This window comes from Diaporthe batatas (genome assembly GCF_019321695.1).
Source record: "Diaporthe batatas strain CRI 302-4 chromosome Unknown Contig00003, whole genome shotgun sequence".
NCBI lineage: Eukaryota > Fungi > Ascomycota > Sordariomycetes > Diaporthales > Diaporthaceae > Diaporthe > Diaporthe batatas.
Genome location: NW_025408550.1, coordinates 1359049 through 1375379, shown reverse-complemented (window position 1 = coordinate 1375379; position 16331 = coordinate 1359049). Strand labels below are relative to the sequence as shown.

General features: G+C 56.3%; 4 protein-coding genes across 4 annotated transcripts; 1 reads left to right on the top strand and 3 right to left on the bottom strand.

Moving 5' to 3' along the window:
- Positions 1-852: 852 nt before the first annotated feature.
- Positions 853-6067, top strand: KVR01_002186 (uncharacterized protein). Its single transcript, XM_044782269.1, has 4 exons — positions 853-986; positions 1123-4000; positions 4057-5582; positions 5679-6067. Exons 1-4 carry the CDS (start codon positions 880-882, stop codon positions 5785-5787), a joined length of 4620 nt encoding a protein of 1539 aa, XP_044647201.1. The 5' UTR covers positions 853-879; the 3' UTR covers positions 5788-6067.
- KVR01_003725 (uncharacterized protein) lies at positions 6047-8756 on the bottom strand. Its single transcript, XM_044789749.1, has 3 exons — positions 7914-8756; positions 7346-7771; positions 6047-7275 (listed from the first exon to the last, which is right to left on the bottom strand). Exons 1-3 carry the CDS (start codon positions 8112-8114, stop codon positions 6454-6456), a joined length of 1449 nt encoding a protein of 482 aa, XP_044648740.1. The 5' UTR covers positions 8115-8756; the 3' UTR covers positions 6047-6453.
- Positions 8757-10099: 1343 nt separating this feature from the next.
- On the bottom strand, positions 10100-11677 carry KVR01_003400 (uncharacterized protein; the record flags this gene model as incomplete). Its single annotated transcript, XM_044794762.1, has 3 exons — positions 10100-11240; positions 11301-11430; positions 11494-11677. 3 exons carry the CDS (start codon positions 11675-11677, stop codon positions 10100-10102), a joined length of 1455 nt encoding a protein of 484 aa, XP_044648415.1.
- A 351-nt stretch (positions 11678-12028) lies between these two features.
- On the bottom strand, positions 12029-13736 carry KVR01_003806 (uncharacterized protein; the record flags this gene model as incomplete). The annotated part of the gene is made up of 4 exons (XM_044789226.1): positions 12029-12375; positions 12470-12643; positions 12748-13020; positions 13121-13736. The coding sequence occupies 4 exons, from the start codon at positions 13734-13736 to the stop codon at positions 12029-12031; spliced, it is 1410 nt and encodes a 469-aa protein (XP_044648821.1).
- Between the last annotated feature and the right edge of the window lie 2595 nt (positions 13737-16331).

Below are 16331 nucleotides of genomic sequence, written 5' to 3'. Positions count from 1 at the left end.
TCCAGGGATACTTGATGAGGAAGCCTCAGACTTCTCGTGCCAATCCACCTGTTCGATTGTGAAGCCTATTCTGGTGAGATTTCTGGTGATATTCCTGGCTCATGTCTGCCTTTGGTGCAAGAAATAGTGGTGCAAGCATGCAATTTTAGCGCCTAATACTCAAAAAATGAGGCTGCTTGCCTCTCAGCACTTGCTCTTGAGGGTATACATATGTAGGCTATAGGCCGGGGCCGTTCGAGCACCCCCTCCCTAACCTTCGACGTCCTGGCGCCTAGTCCCATTCGCGCCCTGCTAGTATGGTAAGTGTAAAAACCCAATGGTTTTAGACTCAAAGTGCAAATTTCTGCAAGAAGAATACTCTAATGACTCATTATACATGTGTTGAAGCATTCTATCTCATCTCAGTGAGTACCAAATTCTTTTAGGTACCTAAGTAGGTACTTGTTAGCCAGTCAAAACGGTAACGGCCCCGCCATCCCTCTTTCTGAGACGGTGGTGGGAGCCGCCGTAGCGGGTTTAGCGAAACTCCGTTAGCCTGCAAAAGTCCCCGTCAACGGTCCTATCAGTGGTGCTCTTCCCGTTCAGGAAGCTCGTCTGAAGGGACCCCTGGAATTCGTCCGAGGGCAGGTAGGACCCTGTCCTCATGCACGGTTTGCGGTGCAGGTCTTACATGCATATGTAGCTGCCTGGGTGACTGATCTCTGGTGCACTGGACTATGCACTCTGGTGCACTGCCAGCCTGCATCAAACAATCTCTGCACAAGATACCTTACCCACGGGTCCTGGTGGTCCCTTTTATATGGCTGCTTCGGGGCCACGGGATCTGACTCCTTCCCTCGCTCTTCTGTTCACCAGCATCACCCCGCGCCGTCTCTCAACATGGCCGAGGTCCCTCTCTTCCAGTATGGATGGATCCCCACCAGGTTAACACAGCCAGCTCACCAGGGCACTGTGATCGATAGATTGAGCCTGTTCTCCGCGTCAAGGTATGCCTGTGGCTCGCTTTTGGCTCCCCCCCCACCCCCCCCCCCCACGCAATGTTACTTTTACCAACGGGCCGGGCCCTAATTGTTCTTGGCTCCCACCTAACAATACTGACCCGAGAACTCTCCTGTGTCGCAGCGAATCTCACGTCCCATGGATCCAAGCCGTCGCCGACCTGGCCACCTCCGGCTGGTTGCAGGTTGCGACACTGTTTGTCTCCTTCCTCTGGACCGTGGCCAGCATCCGCGCCTCCAAAGCTATCAAGGTCGCGGCCCACCATGCCAAGGCCTCCCAGGTCTCGGTCGGTTTTGAGCTCTGCTCGCAGATCACCAGGGCCTGCGCTTTGGCATTCATTATCGTAGCCGCTGTCAGAGGCGACACACAGCAATGGTACAACGTCGCTCTCGTCGCCGGCGCATTTGTCTTCGGCCTCACCAGGCTCGCCAGTGGTTTGCGATGGCGTCACATCGCCCTGCACCAGACTAACTTATTCCTCGGCACCTCTCTTCTGCTGCTGGCAGCCGCCGAGGTTCTGCCCCTGATGGAGATGCACTCGACCTACCGGCCTGGTGACATGATAATTGGCGCACTTGCTTCCCTCGCGGCCGCCAATCTCGTTGCGATTACTACGCCCAGGGAATGGGCACCGTCTCCTGTCATCTTCGACATATTGGACGCCCCGGAGAAAGTAGCCCCTGCGCCAGAGGAGACGTGCAGCTGGTGGAACCTCTACCTTACCTTTGAGTGGCTGACTCCTCTGGTCTGGAAGGGCTGCCGGAGGCCCGTTGACATGGACGAGCTGCCGCCTCTGCCATGGTATGACGAGCCCCTGTACCTGCTCTCCAACATCCAGGACGCCCGCGCCAAGAGCAGCGACACCCTTTGGACAGTCTTGCGCTTCTTGCGCGTTGAACTGCTACTGATGTCCTTCTACGCGGCAACCTCCTACGCGGTCGAGCTTGTGGCCCCATTCGCCATGTACCAACTTCTAGCCTTCCTTTCCAATCCTGACAAGGCCGTTCTGAGCCCTGTCATCTGGCTCATCCTCCTGTTCCTTGGTCCCATGACCAAGACCGTCCTCTTCCAGCAGTACATCTTCACCTCAACTCGGTTGATCGTCCGTGTCAAGGCTGCCATGACCCAGGAGCTATATCACCGTGCAATGTCCTCCATGGAGTTGGAAGGAGATGTTCTGAATGATGCCAAGGGCCAAGAAGCCACAGCAAAAAAGGCCACACACGCGGGCCAACTACAAAACCTCATGAGCGGTGATATCGATGCTATCTGGCAGGCGCGAGATGTTATCATGATGGGGGTCGGGTGCCCTGTGGGTGTCGTCATCTCTTTCGTCGGCCTCTACGCCATTCTGGGCTGGCCGGCTCTGATCGGATCCGCCCTCATCATAATCTCCATACCTGTTCCGACATATGTCGCGCAGTTGATGGGCAAGAGCCAGCGCCAAGTCAAGGCAACGCAAGATGCCCGGATATCCCTGATCTCCGAGTACATCGGCTCTATCAGGGCCATCAAGTACTTCGCCTGGGAAGATGCCATGGCAAAAATAATCGACGCTGCTCGAGATGCAGAACAGAAGGTGCTATGGAAGATCGCCATTCTTTACACTTTGCTCGGTGAGGCGGTAGAGTTCATGCCAATGGTGTCTCTTGTGGTCATGTTCACGCTATACACATCAGTGCTCAAAGAGCCTCTCACTGCCCAGGTTGCGTTCACCGTTCTGTCGCTTGTCGCCACTATGAGAAACAACATTGCCATGTTTGGCTATTTTTCAAAGAACGTCACCAATGCCTGGATTTCCTTGGACCGCCTGAACAGGTACTTCACCAGCACAACTCCACTGATCACTTACCCAGAAGGCCCGCTCCGAATCGAGAATGCCACATTCAGGCGAAACAAGAAGGCGGACTTCTTGTTGATGGACCTCTCCGTTGACTTCGTCGAAGGAGGATTAAACACTATCTTCGGAGCCTCTGGAAGCGGAAAGACGACGTTACTGCTTTCGATCCTGGGTGAGACCATCAAAGAATCAGGTTCAGTGACACGGCCGGACGACGTCGCCTTTTCCTCCCAGACAGCGTGGCTCCAGAGTACGTCAATCAAAGAAAACATCCTCTTCTCCAGCCCTTTCGAGGAGACCCGTTACAAGCGTGTCATCGAGGCATGCTGCCTCCCTCTGGACCTCTCTGAACTCCCTGACGGAGACGAGACAGAGGTGGGGGAGAACGGGACGGCCCTGTCGGGAGGCCAAAAGGCACGTGTCGCTCTAGCCCGAGCCCTGTACTCCAAAGCGCCTCTGCTCCTCTTGGACGATATCTTCTCCGCGCTGGACTCCAAGACCACTGCCTCCGTGTGGGAGCAGTGCTTCTGCAGTGACCTGCTCAAGGGTCGCACGGTCGTACTCGTCACCCAGGTGAAGTGGATCGCCGAGCAGGCCGATCTGCACGTGGTGTTGGAGAACGGCATCATCACCAGCCAGGAGCAGCATATTGGTGTTGTCCGCAAGCCGGTGCAGATCGCCAAGGATGCAATCGAGGGCGATGGACCGGAGGCAAAGGCGACAACGAATGGCAACGGAACGAATGGCGTCAATGGCGCCGAGGCAGCGAAATCTGCTGATACGCCGCCGAAACCAAAAAAGGACGACATAACCAAGGAAATGGAAGCTACAGGAGCAACGGGACGGATGTCATTCTTCCAATATATGAGGTACTTTGGCGGCCCTGCGTATCCCATTCTGACCTTGATTGCTACTGTTATTGGCACTGCTTCGTTGCTAGCCACAACGTTGTGGATCAGTGTCTGGGTGGACGCAGTCGATAGTGGAGATGCCGTTGACATCGGATTTTATTTGGGAATATACGCGGCTATATCAGCGGGAAATCTCATTGTCGACGGCCTGGTATATCTGATCTATGCCAATGGGGGCTGGCAGGCGGCGAAGAGACTTCATGCCGAGTTCGTCCGCAGTGTCATGAATGTCTCACTGTCGTGGTTCAAGGTGTGTTTGTCTCAACTCTCTGTGATCGCTGTCACATCTAACGTTTGTGCGCACAGGATACACCCACGGGTAGAATTGTCAACAGGTTCTCGAGAGACATGGCGTCGCTCGACAACCAACTCAACCGCATGCTCCAAGGTACCATCCAGCTAGCAGTCGAGCTGGTCTTCCGGCTGGGCGCCGTTTCGGCCATCATGCCCATATTTATTTTCCCTGGTCTGTTCAGCTGCGTTGTTGGGCTTGTGGCGGGCGAGATGTACACACGGACAGCAGTGGTCGTGAAGCGGCTGGTGTCCTCGTCCCAATCACCAGTCTTTTCACAATTCAACGACGACATGGCAGGAATCCAGATCATCCGTGCTCGCAAAGGCGTAGCCAAGAGCTTTGGAAATCTACTGGCTGAGAGGTTACGCCCATTCAACCGCGCCAACGAGACCAACTACAACCTCAACCGTTGGGTTGGCCTGCGCATAGACTTTGTCACCGCCCTGGTCATGGCTTGCGCGGGAGCCATCGCTATCTCAAAGGTCGGTCTTATCCCCGCCGGCCTCGTGGGCTTCTCCCTAACCAACGCGAGCGGCCTGTCGTCGACGATTCTCTACATGGTTCGCATCGCCAACGAGCTCGAGGTGGAGCTGCAAAGCTTCCACCGCGTGAGGGAGTACGCATCGCTCGAGCCCGAGGAGAAGACAGAGGATGCCGCCCTCACCCTAGCCGAACAGCAGTCACCCCAAGAGGTGCCGGCTTCATGGCCCGCCACAGGCGCGATCGAGTTCCGCAACGTGACCATCCGGTACGACCCCGACGGCCCGGACATCCTCAAGGACATCACCCTCAAGTTTGCGGCGGGCGAGCGCGTGGCGGTCGTGGGACGGACCGGGTCCGGCAAAAGCACGCTCGTGCTGTCGCTGCTGCGCTTCACGCACGTCGTCAAGGGCCAGATCCTGTACGACGGCGTCGACATCACGCACGTGCCGCGGCGGCGCCTCCGACAGTCCCTGACCATCATCCCGCAGGAGGCGGTGCTCTTCAACGGCACCGTGGGCACCAACCTCGACCCGGCCGGCGAGGTCGCGCCCGAGGTGGTCGAGGGCGCACTAGCCAGCTGTGCGGGCATCGCGAGCTTCAATTTCCGCGACCGCGAGGTCCCCAAGCCCAGTGATATCAAGGATATCGAGGAAGAACAAGAAGAAGGAGCCGGGACCGCCACACCACCGACCGAACACACACCCCTGCTGAGCGGCATCTCCACCCCGGCGGCAGAGGCAATCTCCTCCTCTGCGGCAGGCCTCTCCACCTCGACGACCGTCGACGCGCGCGGCGAGAACTTCTCGCACGGCCAGCGGCAGGTCCTGTCGCTCTGCCGCGCGCTGGTCCGCAAGTCCAAGCTGATGCTGCTGGACGAGGCGACGGCGTCCATGGACTACGAGACGGACCACGGCATCCAGGCGGTGCTGCGGCGCGAGATCTTTGGCGGCGGGCCGTCGGACGGCGGGCGGACGCTCGTCACCATCGCGCACCGGCTGAGGACTATTGCGGATTATGACCGGGTCGTGGTTATGGGTGGCGGCAGGGTTCTTGAGTAAGTCTTTCCACCGCCCCCCCCCCTCCCTTTCCTGATTTTGAATCAGAACCACGGTCTGGGTTTTAAGAGCACATTGCTAACATGTTGCAACAGGATGGGCTCGCCCAAGGAACTCTTCGGGGCAAAGGGGACGTTCTACGACATGGTGCAGCACTCGGGCGAGGTCAAGGAGCTGCAGAGCGTCTTTAGCGATTCTGAGTAGTAGACCCCAACGGGGATATTCGAAACAAAAAAAAAAGGGTTATTAGAACGTAATAATGAAGGGAAACGACATGGTATAAGGGGGTATAGACAGTGCCACCAATTGGGCGGTATAGATCTCTTCCATGGATATTGAATGCGGTGAAGTTTCTCACTGACTGGGGATGGGGAGTGATATCAGCCGCTGGCACATATTGGCACCCAAGCACCCGGGGACGACATGGACCGTAAACAGAGCACAAAGTTTAGGCACAAAGTTTAGAATTATTGTCTTTTTCATTCCACCTTTCTCCTCTGACAAGGGAGGGAAGAGGCACAATATCCGTATTTCCAAAAAGTTGGTTGTGCACACCCGGCAATGAAGACAGTCGTCCGTCTCCGTCCATGCATGTAGGTAGGTACCCATCCCATTCCATAGAATGCACGCCTCGTCTAATATGTTTCCCCGGAGGGCTCACTCGCCATAACCAAATTATTTTGTCCGTCACCTAGTGGAGATCATGCGGATATCAAAAGCCATTTTCGTTTTCCTCGTGCGTGACATGAGAGCCTGGTAGAGGGCGTGAAGTGGGTCGCAACACAGCAGTCCTCGCACTCAACACTTCCCAGTCCAACCGATGATGCCGCCCAAATCCAACAAATCCAAAACGGTACACAAACAGCCCGCTCACAGGATCACACACGCGGCCAGCAGCGCGACGAAAGCAGCGCCAAAGGAGACCACGTTCTCGGCCGCCGCGTTGGTGATGACCGCAGTGGTGCTGGCCGACGGGGAAGAAGAGCCGCTGCCGCCGCCGACGGTCCCGTTGCCACCGGCAGATCCAGATCCAGACCCAGACCCTGATCCGGAGCCGCTGCTCCCCGAGCCGGAGCCGGAGCCGGAGCCGCCGTTTCCAGATCCGCCCGCGCCGGTGGGGTTCGTAGGCGTGCCGGGGAGGGTCGCGGTCGCAGCCTCGCCTCCCGCGGCGGCAGTCCCCCCGACGGTCACGACGCTGCCGGCGCCCGCGGAGATACCAGGGGAGCCCGCATCAGCGCCGCTGCCGGTGGGGACGGGGGGCGACACGGCGGTGGCGCCCGACCCCCCGGCTGCGGATGTTGCTGCGCCGCCGCCGCCGCCCGATGCCGCCGCCGACGACGAGGACGAGGAGGAAGGGGACGGGGACGACGCGTTGCACGACAGGTCGTACAGCGGGGTGGTGGACAGGGAGCTGCCGACGACCCCGAAGCTAGGGGAGGGCGTGTCGGGCGCCGCGTCCTGGAGCGTGTACCACCACGTGTTGGTCTTTCCGAACAGAATGTCGCAGCCTACGTCTTGCCAGTACTTCTCGGCGTTGGCCGTGCTGGCGTCAGCCTCGTTCGCGGCGGGCCCGCTGAGGGGCCACCCCGTCTCCGTCACCCAGACCTCCTTGCCCTGGGCGGCGGCCTGCGTGGCGCCGAACGCCTCGCTGAAGAGGTTTGCGCCGTTGGAGATGCTGTTGGCCATTGTGGTCTTTTTGGGCGGCCCGTTAGCACAGATGGAGACAGAATGGCGGGCAGTCTGGAACGGGGGAAAAGGTTACCTGGAAGTAAGGGTAGGCATCGACGCCGAGGAAGTCAGACGCGGAGATCACGGCATCGTTGGACGCGTTGACCCACGCGGTCCACGTGTCGACGTGGCCCACGGGGACCCCAGACAGCGGCGTGCCGGAGAGGGCGTCCCGGACCTGCTTGATGTAGCCGACGAGAACATCGGGCCCGACTCCCGGGTTCTCCTTGTTGAGGAGGCCGGTGGGCGAGATGCGGTAGAGGTCCTCCGAGCCCACGGAGATGCCCGCGACGAGGCCGCCGAGCTGGGAGCCGTAGGTGGCGATGGCGGACTTGAGGGCGGTGATCTCGTTGGCGAAGCTGGCGTCGCCGGCCGAGGCCCACAGGCCCATGAGGAGCGAGGTCTTGGTGCTGATCGCCGCGGGGATCGCCTCGATGGGGCTGTTGGCGGTGCCGCCTTGCTGGAATGGGCGCATGGGCATGTTAGCCTAGCCCGCACCGTGCATGGCGTGCGAGACATTGTAAAACAGTGGGGGCAACATGTGAACAAAACAAAACAGAACAAAGGTCAAACAAAACAACCCAGGCAGAAAGGAGACTTACGACTGTGGTGTACAGGCGTGCGGAGTTGAAGACTCCTGGGGCACTGATCAGACCCTGGGAGGTCTTGAACTCTGCCTCAAAGTCGCTCTGGACCTTGGGCGCGCCAGAGGTGAAGGTAGAGCCGTAGTTGAAACCCTGGTATGCGGCCAATGCAGCAGGAGAGGCGGCAACGAGTGCCATGAGGGATGATTGGCCGAGCATCTTGAGGTGTGTGCGAGAGTAGAGTAGCGAGGGACGGTCACAATCAAGGGTGTAAGTTATTCTGGCAGGAACTGGGATAAACTCTAGTTCACAAGGTCCAAAAGCCAAAAAAACGAGGACTCGGTGATGCTTTCGAGGGAACAGAGCTTGGGAGAAAACGAGAGTCAGGCCTTGGTCCGGTTCTTGTCCGTGTGTAGGAGGGAGGAAGGTTAGGTTGTTTTTATTAGAAGTGGCGTATAGCAAGCCAGGTGGAATTGAGTGACGTATTGGGGAAAACGAGGCAGGAGCTAAGCAATAGCAGGAGTAGCAGTTGGTAGTATGGGATCGGGATGGTCCAGGAACTATTACGGCTATAGGCAAACTGATGAGCGAGTGTAGTTTCCCTGATGGGACAAGAACCCTGTGACACGATGGACCAGAAATGTCAAAGATGGTGGAAGCCAGGAGAGGGAATACCAAAGGGAAGAGTCACGGCGGGAGACAAATGTTGGATATGTTGGATATATGGGATGTAAGTGGGAGGGTACTACCATATGGATGACAGGGGGGGAGGGCAGAGTGCCCGGATCGATCGGACTGTCTATACATGCATGCATTCATGCTGGGCTGGATGTCTGCAGAGTGAGAGAATGGCCCCAGCTCGTGTACGTGTGCATGTGTGTGTGTGTGTGGATGTGTGTGTCAGTCCATGACCTGATTGGGCGTCTAAATGGGATTTGTTTTCTGGGTACCACGGAGGGAATTCCTGTCGCTGTCTGTGTGTTGGCGCCTGCTGGCGTGAGCCCCCTGCGTGAGAATGGCGCACAGCTCGCCCCCAAGCGCATCCAGGCCGTCCCAATCGGGGCCATGCTCGCCAGGCATGTGCAGGTTGTTCCTGCACTAGTGGCGCTGTCGTGCGAGCTTCCCTCCAACTCCCCGGCCTGCCGTTGGTCGGGGGGCGTCTCCTTGCCCTCTCCTGACCGCGGCAGAAGCGTGCTTCGGCTAGGACAGACACCTGGAAGAGTTTTCCTAGGGCTTGCATTGGCTCTTTGGACGGTGCTGGGAGCCGAGCGTGTCTGCTTGCTGATCAGCGGCAGGAGTGAAGCCAACGATGGACCGAGACTGCAATGCATCCTTCTCGACCTGGGTCCTCGCTTCATTCCGGATCTTGGTCTCGGTCCACCCTCTCTATTACTGTCCCAAGTGGCCCATGACCTGCCCAACTGCCCACTTCCCCAGAGTTGGACGATGGACGTTGCATCCAGTCCGGGTCAGTGGGCCAGTGTGTTTTGCAAACAAGCTTCTGGGCAGACATGGGCCCCTGCGGCTTGCTTTTCTCTTCGCCCAATCAGTCATGCCTAGGTCGGTCCTTTTTCCCCATTCAGCCGTGCCATTGGGGGACTGGGGGACCAGAGGCCGGCCAGACCAGCCGGACCCGGGCTGACATCCAGGAATTCGGGGAAATACGAGGGCAACATTGAACGTAATCGACTCGTCTCACGCCTTGTTCCCGGCTCTTATTAACCGTTGCTTTTCCCACGTCACGCTCTCTCATGCAGTGAGCCTGTCGTGTTCTGGGTGTCAAGCCTCCAACCACAGGCGCACAAATACTACCGACCCGCGGCCCCTAGTGCTGCCAAAGATGGAAGCTATTACGTGTTGTGTCTTATACCACGCAGTACTTCCGCTCACTGCACTTGTTTCTCGGTAAGGAAACGCGGGAATAACGACACATGTGGTCGCGTGGTGTGCACAGTAGGGCTGGCCCTTGAGCCTTGAGGGCACCTCCAATTGTTTGTGATACCCATCAATTCATCCATTGCCATCCTATTCCGCAACTATTGTCAGGGAGATATTAATCATGTGGTGAGAGGCAGGGTCTCGGAGTCATCAATGATATTATGTTTCAACGATGATTGTGAGGCCTCGATACACGCCATCCAACTTCTCAGGACTCGCCGATGCTCACTCGCCTCGAGGAATGTGAATCAACACGCCACAAACATCTACAGACAAGCCACCAGCTTGTGCCACCTCCACAGAACAGCCCAGCCGCCTAGCACAGAGGACAGTCCTGTGAACACAATCAGAGGGCCATACGTCGTGCCGTAGCCAAGCGTCCCCAGCGATGCCTGGCCGCCAGCCTTCAGCAGAGGCAGGCCGACCAAGCCGCCGCCAACGTAGCCGATGCCCCTCGCACCGTTGAGCAGCCCGTAGATCATCCCCGTGTCAATGGCCTCATTACCATCGCGGGCCTCACCCTCGAGCTCATTGAGCACGCTGCCCCAGGTGGCCGAGTACCCGCCCGCAAAGAAGCCGAACGTGACCGAGAAGAGCACCAGCAGCGCCATGCTCCCGCGCCACGCAAGGCCCCAGAACAGGAACGCGGCGAGCGCGGAGCCTGCAGCAGGGATGGCCGTCACGGTCGCCGCGGGCAGGCGGAGCCGGCTGCTGTCGCAGAGGAAGCCAAAGAAGCTCGACGACGCGATCCCCGGCAGGTTGAACACGGTGAGGAGCAGCGTCGCCGAAGCCTGCGAGACGCCCGCCACGTCGTGCGCGTACGCGCTCAGGTACGTCTGCGGGATGCCATACCCGGCGCTCTGCAGGAGGATCGCCGCGGCGTAGATGTAGATGGTCCTGTGGCGGAGGAAGTGCCAGGGGATCCTCCGCGCCGACCGCGGCTGCTCTCCGCCCGACGGGGACGACGAACTCCCAGGGCGGCGCCCGTGGTCCAGGCTGGACGGGTGCGTCGGGATCATGAAGATGGCCGGGACGCCCGCCGCGCCGGCCACGGCGGCCCAGACCTTTACTGCCGTGCGGAAGCCGTACCTGTCGAGCAGCGCGCGGAACAGGAACGGGCACGCCGAGCCGACGACGTTCTTGCACGACAGCGTGACGCCGTACGCGAGGGCCCTGTTGCTCTTCCCGTCGCTGCCCCGGGAGCTGCTGAACCACTCCCCCAGCGACAGCGTCACGGGGCTGAAGACGAGCGCGCACCCCAGCGGCGCCAGGACCCCCTGCGTCGCGACCAGGTGCCACGCGGAGCTGCTCAGCGACGACACCAGGAAGCTCGCGCACGTGAGGAGGCTGCCGGCCAGCGCGGCGGCCTGGCGCCAGCGGGCCCAGCGCTTGGTGAAGAGGGCGAAGCTGATACGTGTTGGTCATCTGTTGCGGGTTCTCGGGTTACAGGAGCGAAAGGATACGCACAGAAATGGCATCGAGATGTAGATTATACCGTTGAAGGTCGTGCCGATCACGCCCGTCAACTCGCGGCTGCCGCGAAGCGGCCAGTTGCTGGTGAAATACTCCTGGAAGACGCCGTAGCTCATCGCGAAGCCTGTTTGAGTAAGTATCTGGGCGAGAAGCATCTGCGAGTGAGCGAGAATTGTGGGAACTTTACCCCATATTGGCAGTTGGATCAAGCCAGAGCCGATCAGGACACAGGCTTTCTTCATTTTTGTGCCATTTCGATGACGGACAGCCAGGTCACGACCAGTGCTTCCTTGTTCCTCTGTCTGGATATCCAACCTGCCGAACGTGGGAGGTGTGGCTTCACGCAGTGAGATTGTCTCGGTTTGTGACATTTTTAATTACGAGACCATAATGGTCGAAAGATTGAATGACGGTGAGCACAAGAATCTTATCATCCAGGGAGAAGTCCCTCGGTGTGTATTTATCTTCGCTAATATAGAGTGAAGACTTTTCGAAGTAAACGAAGAAGGTCAGTCATGATGGTGACGGTGACGTTGAACGGCAAGGATATCGACAAGCACGCGCCCTAGTTCCCCAAACGGACGAATAAGAAGGCATCGCCGCCGATCTCGGCAAACCTCGTTGCCCGGTCTAGGAACCCAAATTTCCATCGATCCATTTGCCCATGATGCAGAACTTGGATTCGCCGAACCAGGACCTCACAGCCGGGCACCGTAGCAGACCTACCACTGCAACTCCTTCTGATCAGAACCACCACAACCTCCCTCAGCACCGCCCGGGGCCTGAAACGGCTTGCGCCACTCGTAGATGCCACCCCTCTTGTCGAAGGCACCCTTGTCCCAGGCGACCTGCTGCATGGCCTTCTCGACGCCGACCTCCAGCAGCGACTCGCTCTTCTTCATCGGGCCGTCGCCCTTGTCGAGGAAGCGCATGCGCTCGTCGAGCAGCAGGTAGCTCCCGGCCATGGTCTGGTTGTCCTCGGGCACGTAGCACGGGAGGTGCTTGTGCTTCTCGCAGAAGACCTCCCACTGCTCCTGGGAGATGAGGAACTTGGTGGCATCGCGCAGCCCTAGGACTTGTTATTATTGCTATCATTTCCAGTTTGGAATATTCCAAAACATGGTGGAGGGTGAAGCGGAAAAAGGAGAAGGATCAGTACTCACGGGTCTCGTCCTCGTTCTCGCCCTCCACGATCAGGCACTGAAACACCTTCCACCGGAACGGCGCCAGCTCCGCGATCTGCGTGCTCATGTCCTCGGCCCAGTTGTGGATGTTGACGACGGTGTTGAGCTTGAACATGATGCCGTATTTCCTGCACCACTCGGCAATGCGGAACACTAGTTGTGACGTTAGCCCTGCTACGAATCGGAGAATGGTGTATTCAAGAACATTCCAATGCGAGAAATATGGGGATCTGTTATAGGAGAACAATAATACTTACCCTGCAATACGTGATCGCCGTCGCCCTGGCCGTTCTCCCCGCGCCCGATCGCCTTGTTTGTCTGCTGGACAAACGAGTCGCACGACACCGCCAGGATGTCCAGGTACCGGCCATACTTGCGGAGCCACGCCTCACGGATCTTGCTGCCGTTGCTGATGATGCTCACGCTCTCGAGGTCCAGGTCCTCCTTGCAGTACCGGAGGAGCTCGCCCAGGAACTTGGGGTGCAGGAAGGGCTCGCCGCCCGCGATGTTGAGCTTGCGCATGCCGGCCTCTGTTTAAACTGTCAGCCAAAGCCTGTGACAAGTTACCAATTGTCGCGTTCGGGGTCTCCCAACCGCCGGGGGCAGCAGACGGAGAGGAATGATTCTTACCCTTGAGGAGGCGCAGGCCGCGTTTGGCCTCATCGATGGGGAGGATGTAGCCCGACGTGTTGGTGTGGAAACAGAACCCACAGGCGTAGTTGCACTCGCGGGACGGGAAGTAGTTGACGGAGACGGGTGCGCACTGGTTGTCAACCTTGGGGTTGGACTTCTTGGTGGCGTAGTGGTGGATCGCGCGGAGGAAGGAAATGACCGCGAGCAGCAGGAAAGGCGCAATGACAATGTAGCTTCGGAAGATCAAGAATAACGCCCGGGCTACCACGACTGCCGTAACAGGGTATCCAAAAGGGGTGAGGGCTAGGGAGCGCGGCATTCCTGCGAAGATCGCCATTGTGATCGATAGAACGGGCGTGGCGACAGGTGCAAGTGCGAGGAGTTGAGCGAAGATCAAGAGTAGAACCGCTACCTCGACGATAGCAGAGGTCCAAGATCCCATCGTGAATGGATACTTGAAAGGTATCTTTGCGGGAAGCATTCTTGAAGTCCAATTCAGCGTGTTGTGTCGGTTGAGATCAAGGTCCTGGCAGAGATTAAGTAGGCGGGACGTCAAACGGGCGCCAACGAGGGAGTTCACTTCCAGGAAACGTACCATATTCACCGCATTCATTCACCGGACTACAATCACTTGCAAACCCCTCCACCTACTATACTGTTTACAGCAAAGAGGGGCTCAAACGACTTGGTAACTGGGGATGCCCCTCTGATAGGTTACCTCGGGAATAAACTTTCTCAATGCCCATACATGCATATCCGCTCGGCACCTGGGCATTCTCTGCAGCCCCACAACGGCAGCGTACATGCATGGCGTTGTTTTGTTTGCTCGTGGAAACAAAACGGCGACCAATTGTCCTCCTGTAGGCTTGCAAACAAAAACAAGCAATTTTGGGCCACAATAGGCGCCTGGTTCCTCAACTTGATCTTCTACAGGATCGGGGTAACATCATGATCTATTCGGTGTCAGATTCTATCTGGTTTCGCTTCTATTCCGCATACATCCAGGCACACACAGTCTGATGCTACACTGTGACGATATATTGAGCGTGAGTCTGCTCACACCTGTATGGAGTTGCCGCATACCACTTTGGATGTCTATGGACTACAAACGGGACCACTCAAGTGTATTCCTCGGTGCCTCGTCTGCCGGTCAGCATTAAACGGCTAATTTGATTCATTTTGCTTCAGCGAATCTCGTAATGGAAAGAGTACATACTGTTTTCATCACACGAATTAGATTAGCAAACAAAGTCTCCAAGTATGCGAGAAAGGCACTGTAGAACCTATGTGATTTGCTCCTTTGGTAGCCTTCTGCCTTCCCCGACGTATTGAATGTTGTTCCATAGAAGCCGCGCCCATTTGATAGGGTTTCCAAGAAATTCCACTATGTATGAAGTGAAAGGTTGTCGGATATGAAGGAAGGGGAATATATTTAAATTATTGGTCATATAGTGGATTGTTAGGTGGAAGGTTAAGTAGTTGTTATTTGGTTTCGTTCTTACATGGTTTCGCTTCTAGTCAGTGTACGTCCGAAGCCATACCTAGGTACACGGCGCCCTCACACAGTAGTAAACGCTCAAATACCCAGCGTAAGGGTTGTTATACATGACGTTATTCCATAGGTATTTGTCCTAAGATGGGGCTATCTGGTAGGAGGATGTCTATAGTCAACCGTGCTTTGGGAATTCGACCGAGTAACTGGGGGCGGGAGTGGTGTTTCCAGAGGTTCGAGGAGTCCAAGGCCACTTCACCGAGGCCCAAAGGCCGGCCCTCAACCATATTTGTTCTCTCTTTTGGCACACACAGTAATGGCGGGCAACAACGATTGGGAGGGAGTCATGGCACGGACACCGCCGCTGACGCAGCCGCGACTTCGGTCACTGGATGGGGTTTCACCTCCAGAGCCTCGGCCAGAGGAGCCGCCATGCTTGGTACCTCCCCGGAGCCGTGCTAATTCTTCTTGTTTTTCTAGAAGTGGTGTCATTTAAGTCAAGTGTAACAATGCAGGTAACGTTCTTGATCCGTTAACTTTAGAAGGCACTTGTGATCCTATTATATACTAGTAAGAACTCAAAGGCCTACGTTTTTTAAATATTAAAAGAAAGGGGGGGGGGGGATAAAAAGAAGGAAAAAAGAAGAGGAAAAAGAGACTGTGATGAAGAAATGAATAATGAAAGACAAGAAAGGCCCCACCCCGGCCCCTAAAAAAGAAAAGAAAAAGAATTACAACTGACTGCTAGTGATGAGGTGTCCAAGGCCGTCACCGACAACTTGAATACCAAACAATCGATTGTGTCTGTGTGTGAAAGATGTCTCAAGCCATGAGTTTGATACACTTCAAATCTCATAACCTGCCAGTGGTTTGACTATTAATGGGATCAGGTAAATACAACCTCTGGGGGCAAAGTACCTTCACAAGGGCCTGTAAACATGACTTTAGGACACCACGGTGAAATAAACGGTGCACAGTTTCTGATAGCTACATATTTAGAGAGTGCTTATCCTGACTGGCTGCAGCATACAGGTCGTTTTGACAACTAAATTATTGGCGCCTTTAAAGGCGAGGTAGTTTATTTGGCTGCAGTTTTTCATGAAACAATCCCTGTATTGAGCAGAACGACGAATAAGTGCGGCTATTCAGCTGTAGAAAAGACCGTGCGCTCTTTTCAATTCGTCCTCTCGAGACAAGGGATTAGCATGTAAAGAATTTAACAGACTTTAAAGGACCGCTGTAATGATCGTAAGTAAGCGGACAAGGATCACTGACGATGAGAAAGGGTGACGGGATCAACAATCAAGTGGGTGTTGTTGACAGCCCTATCATCCTCGGGTCAGCCGTCTCACAGAAACAAGATTACCTAGGTAGAGTCCAGAGAAGACTCGGATTACTGACATGTAAATGACAAAGAAAGGTGCAGGTTACTAGAACTGCATGTGATGTCACGGTGCTTGCAAGGAAGTTGAAATCTAAGTCTAGCGCTTTAGAATTGCAGCGTTTTTGCCGGGATGTCTTATCTAAGCAAGCAGTCGCTAGATCATTCACCACTGTCATGAGAGGGGAAATAGAGACAAGGCAACTATCCTCAATACATCAATTGCAGTACTCGGAGGCTTAAGGTCCTAAAGTGGGTGGGCGAATGGGCCACCACTGGATAACTAAGCGGGAAGTCAGTTAGGAGCCCCAGGCACCCACACACATACAGCCACA

Bases quoted from the DNA above. Each gene is read 5' to 3' on its own strand.
- KVR01_002186 (XM_044782269.1), top strand. From the start codon at position 880: ATGGCCGAGGTCCCTCTCTTCCAGTATGGATGGATCCCCACCAGGTTA. The intron at 987-1,122 runs GTATGCCTGTGG...CCTGTGTCGCAG, and splicing joins AGCCTGTTCTCCGCGTCAAG to CGAATCTCACGTCCCATGGA. The intron at 5,583-5,678 runs GTAAGTCTTTCC...ATGTTGCAACAG, and splicing joins GGTGGCGGCAGGGTTCTTGA to GATGGGCTCGCCCAAGGAAC.
- KVR01_003725 (XM_044789749.1), bottom strand. From the start codon at position 8,114: ATGCTCGGCCAATCATCCCTCATGGCACTCGTTGCCGCCTCTCCTGCT. The intron at 7,772-7,913 runs GTAAGTCTCCTT...CGCCCATTCCAG, and splicing joins CACGCCTGTACACCACAGTC to CAAGGCGGCACCGCCAACAG. The intron at 7,276-7,345 runs GTAACCTTTTCC...CCGCCCAAAAAG, and splicing joins ATGCCTACCCTTACTTCCAG to ACCACAATGGCCAACAGCAT.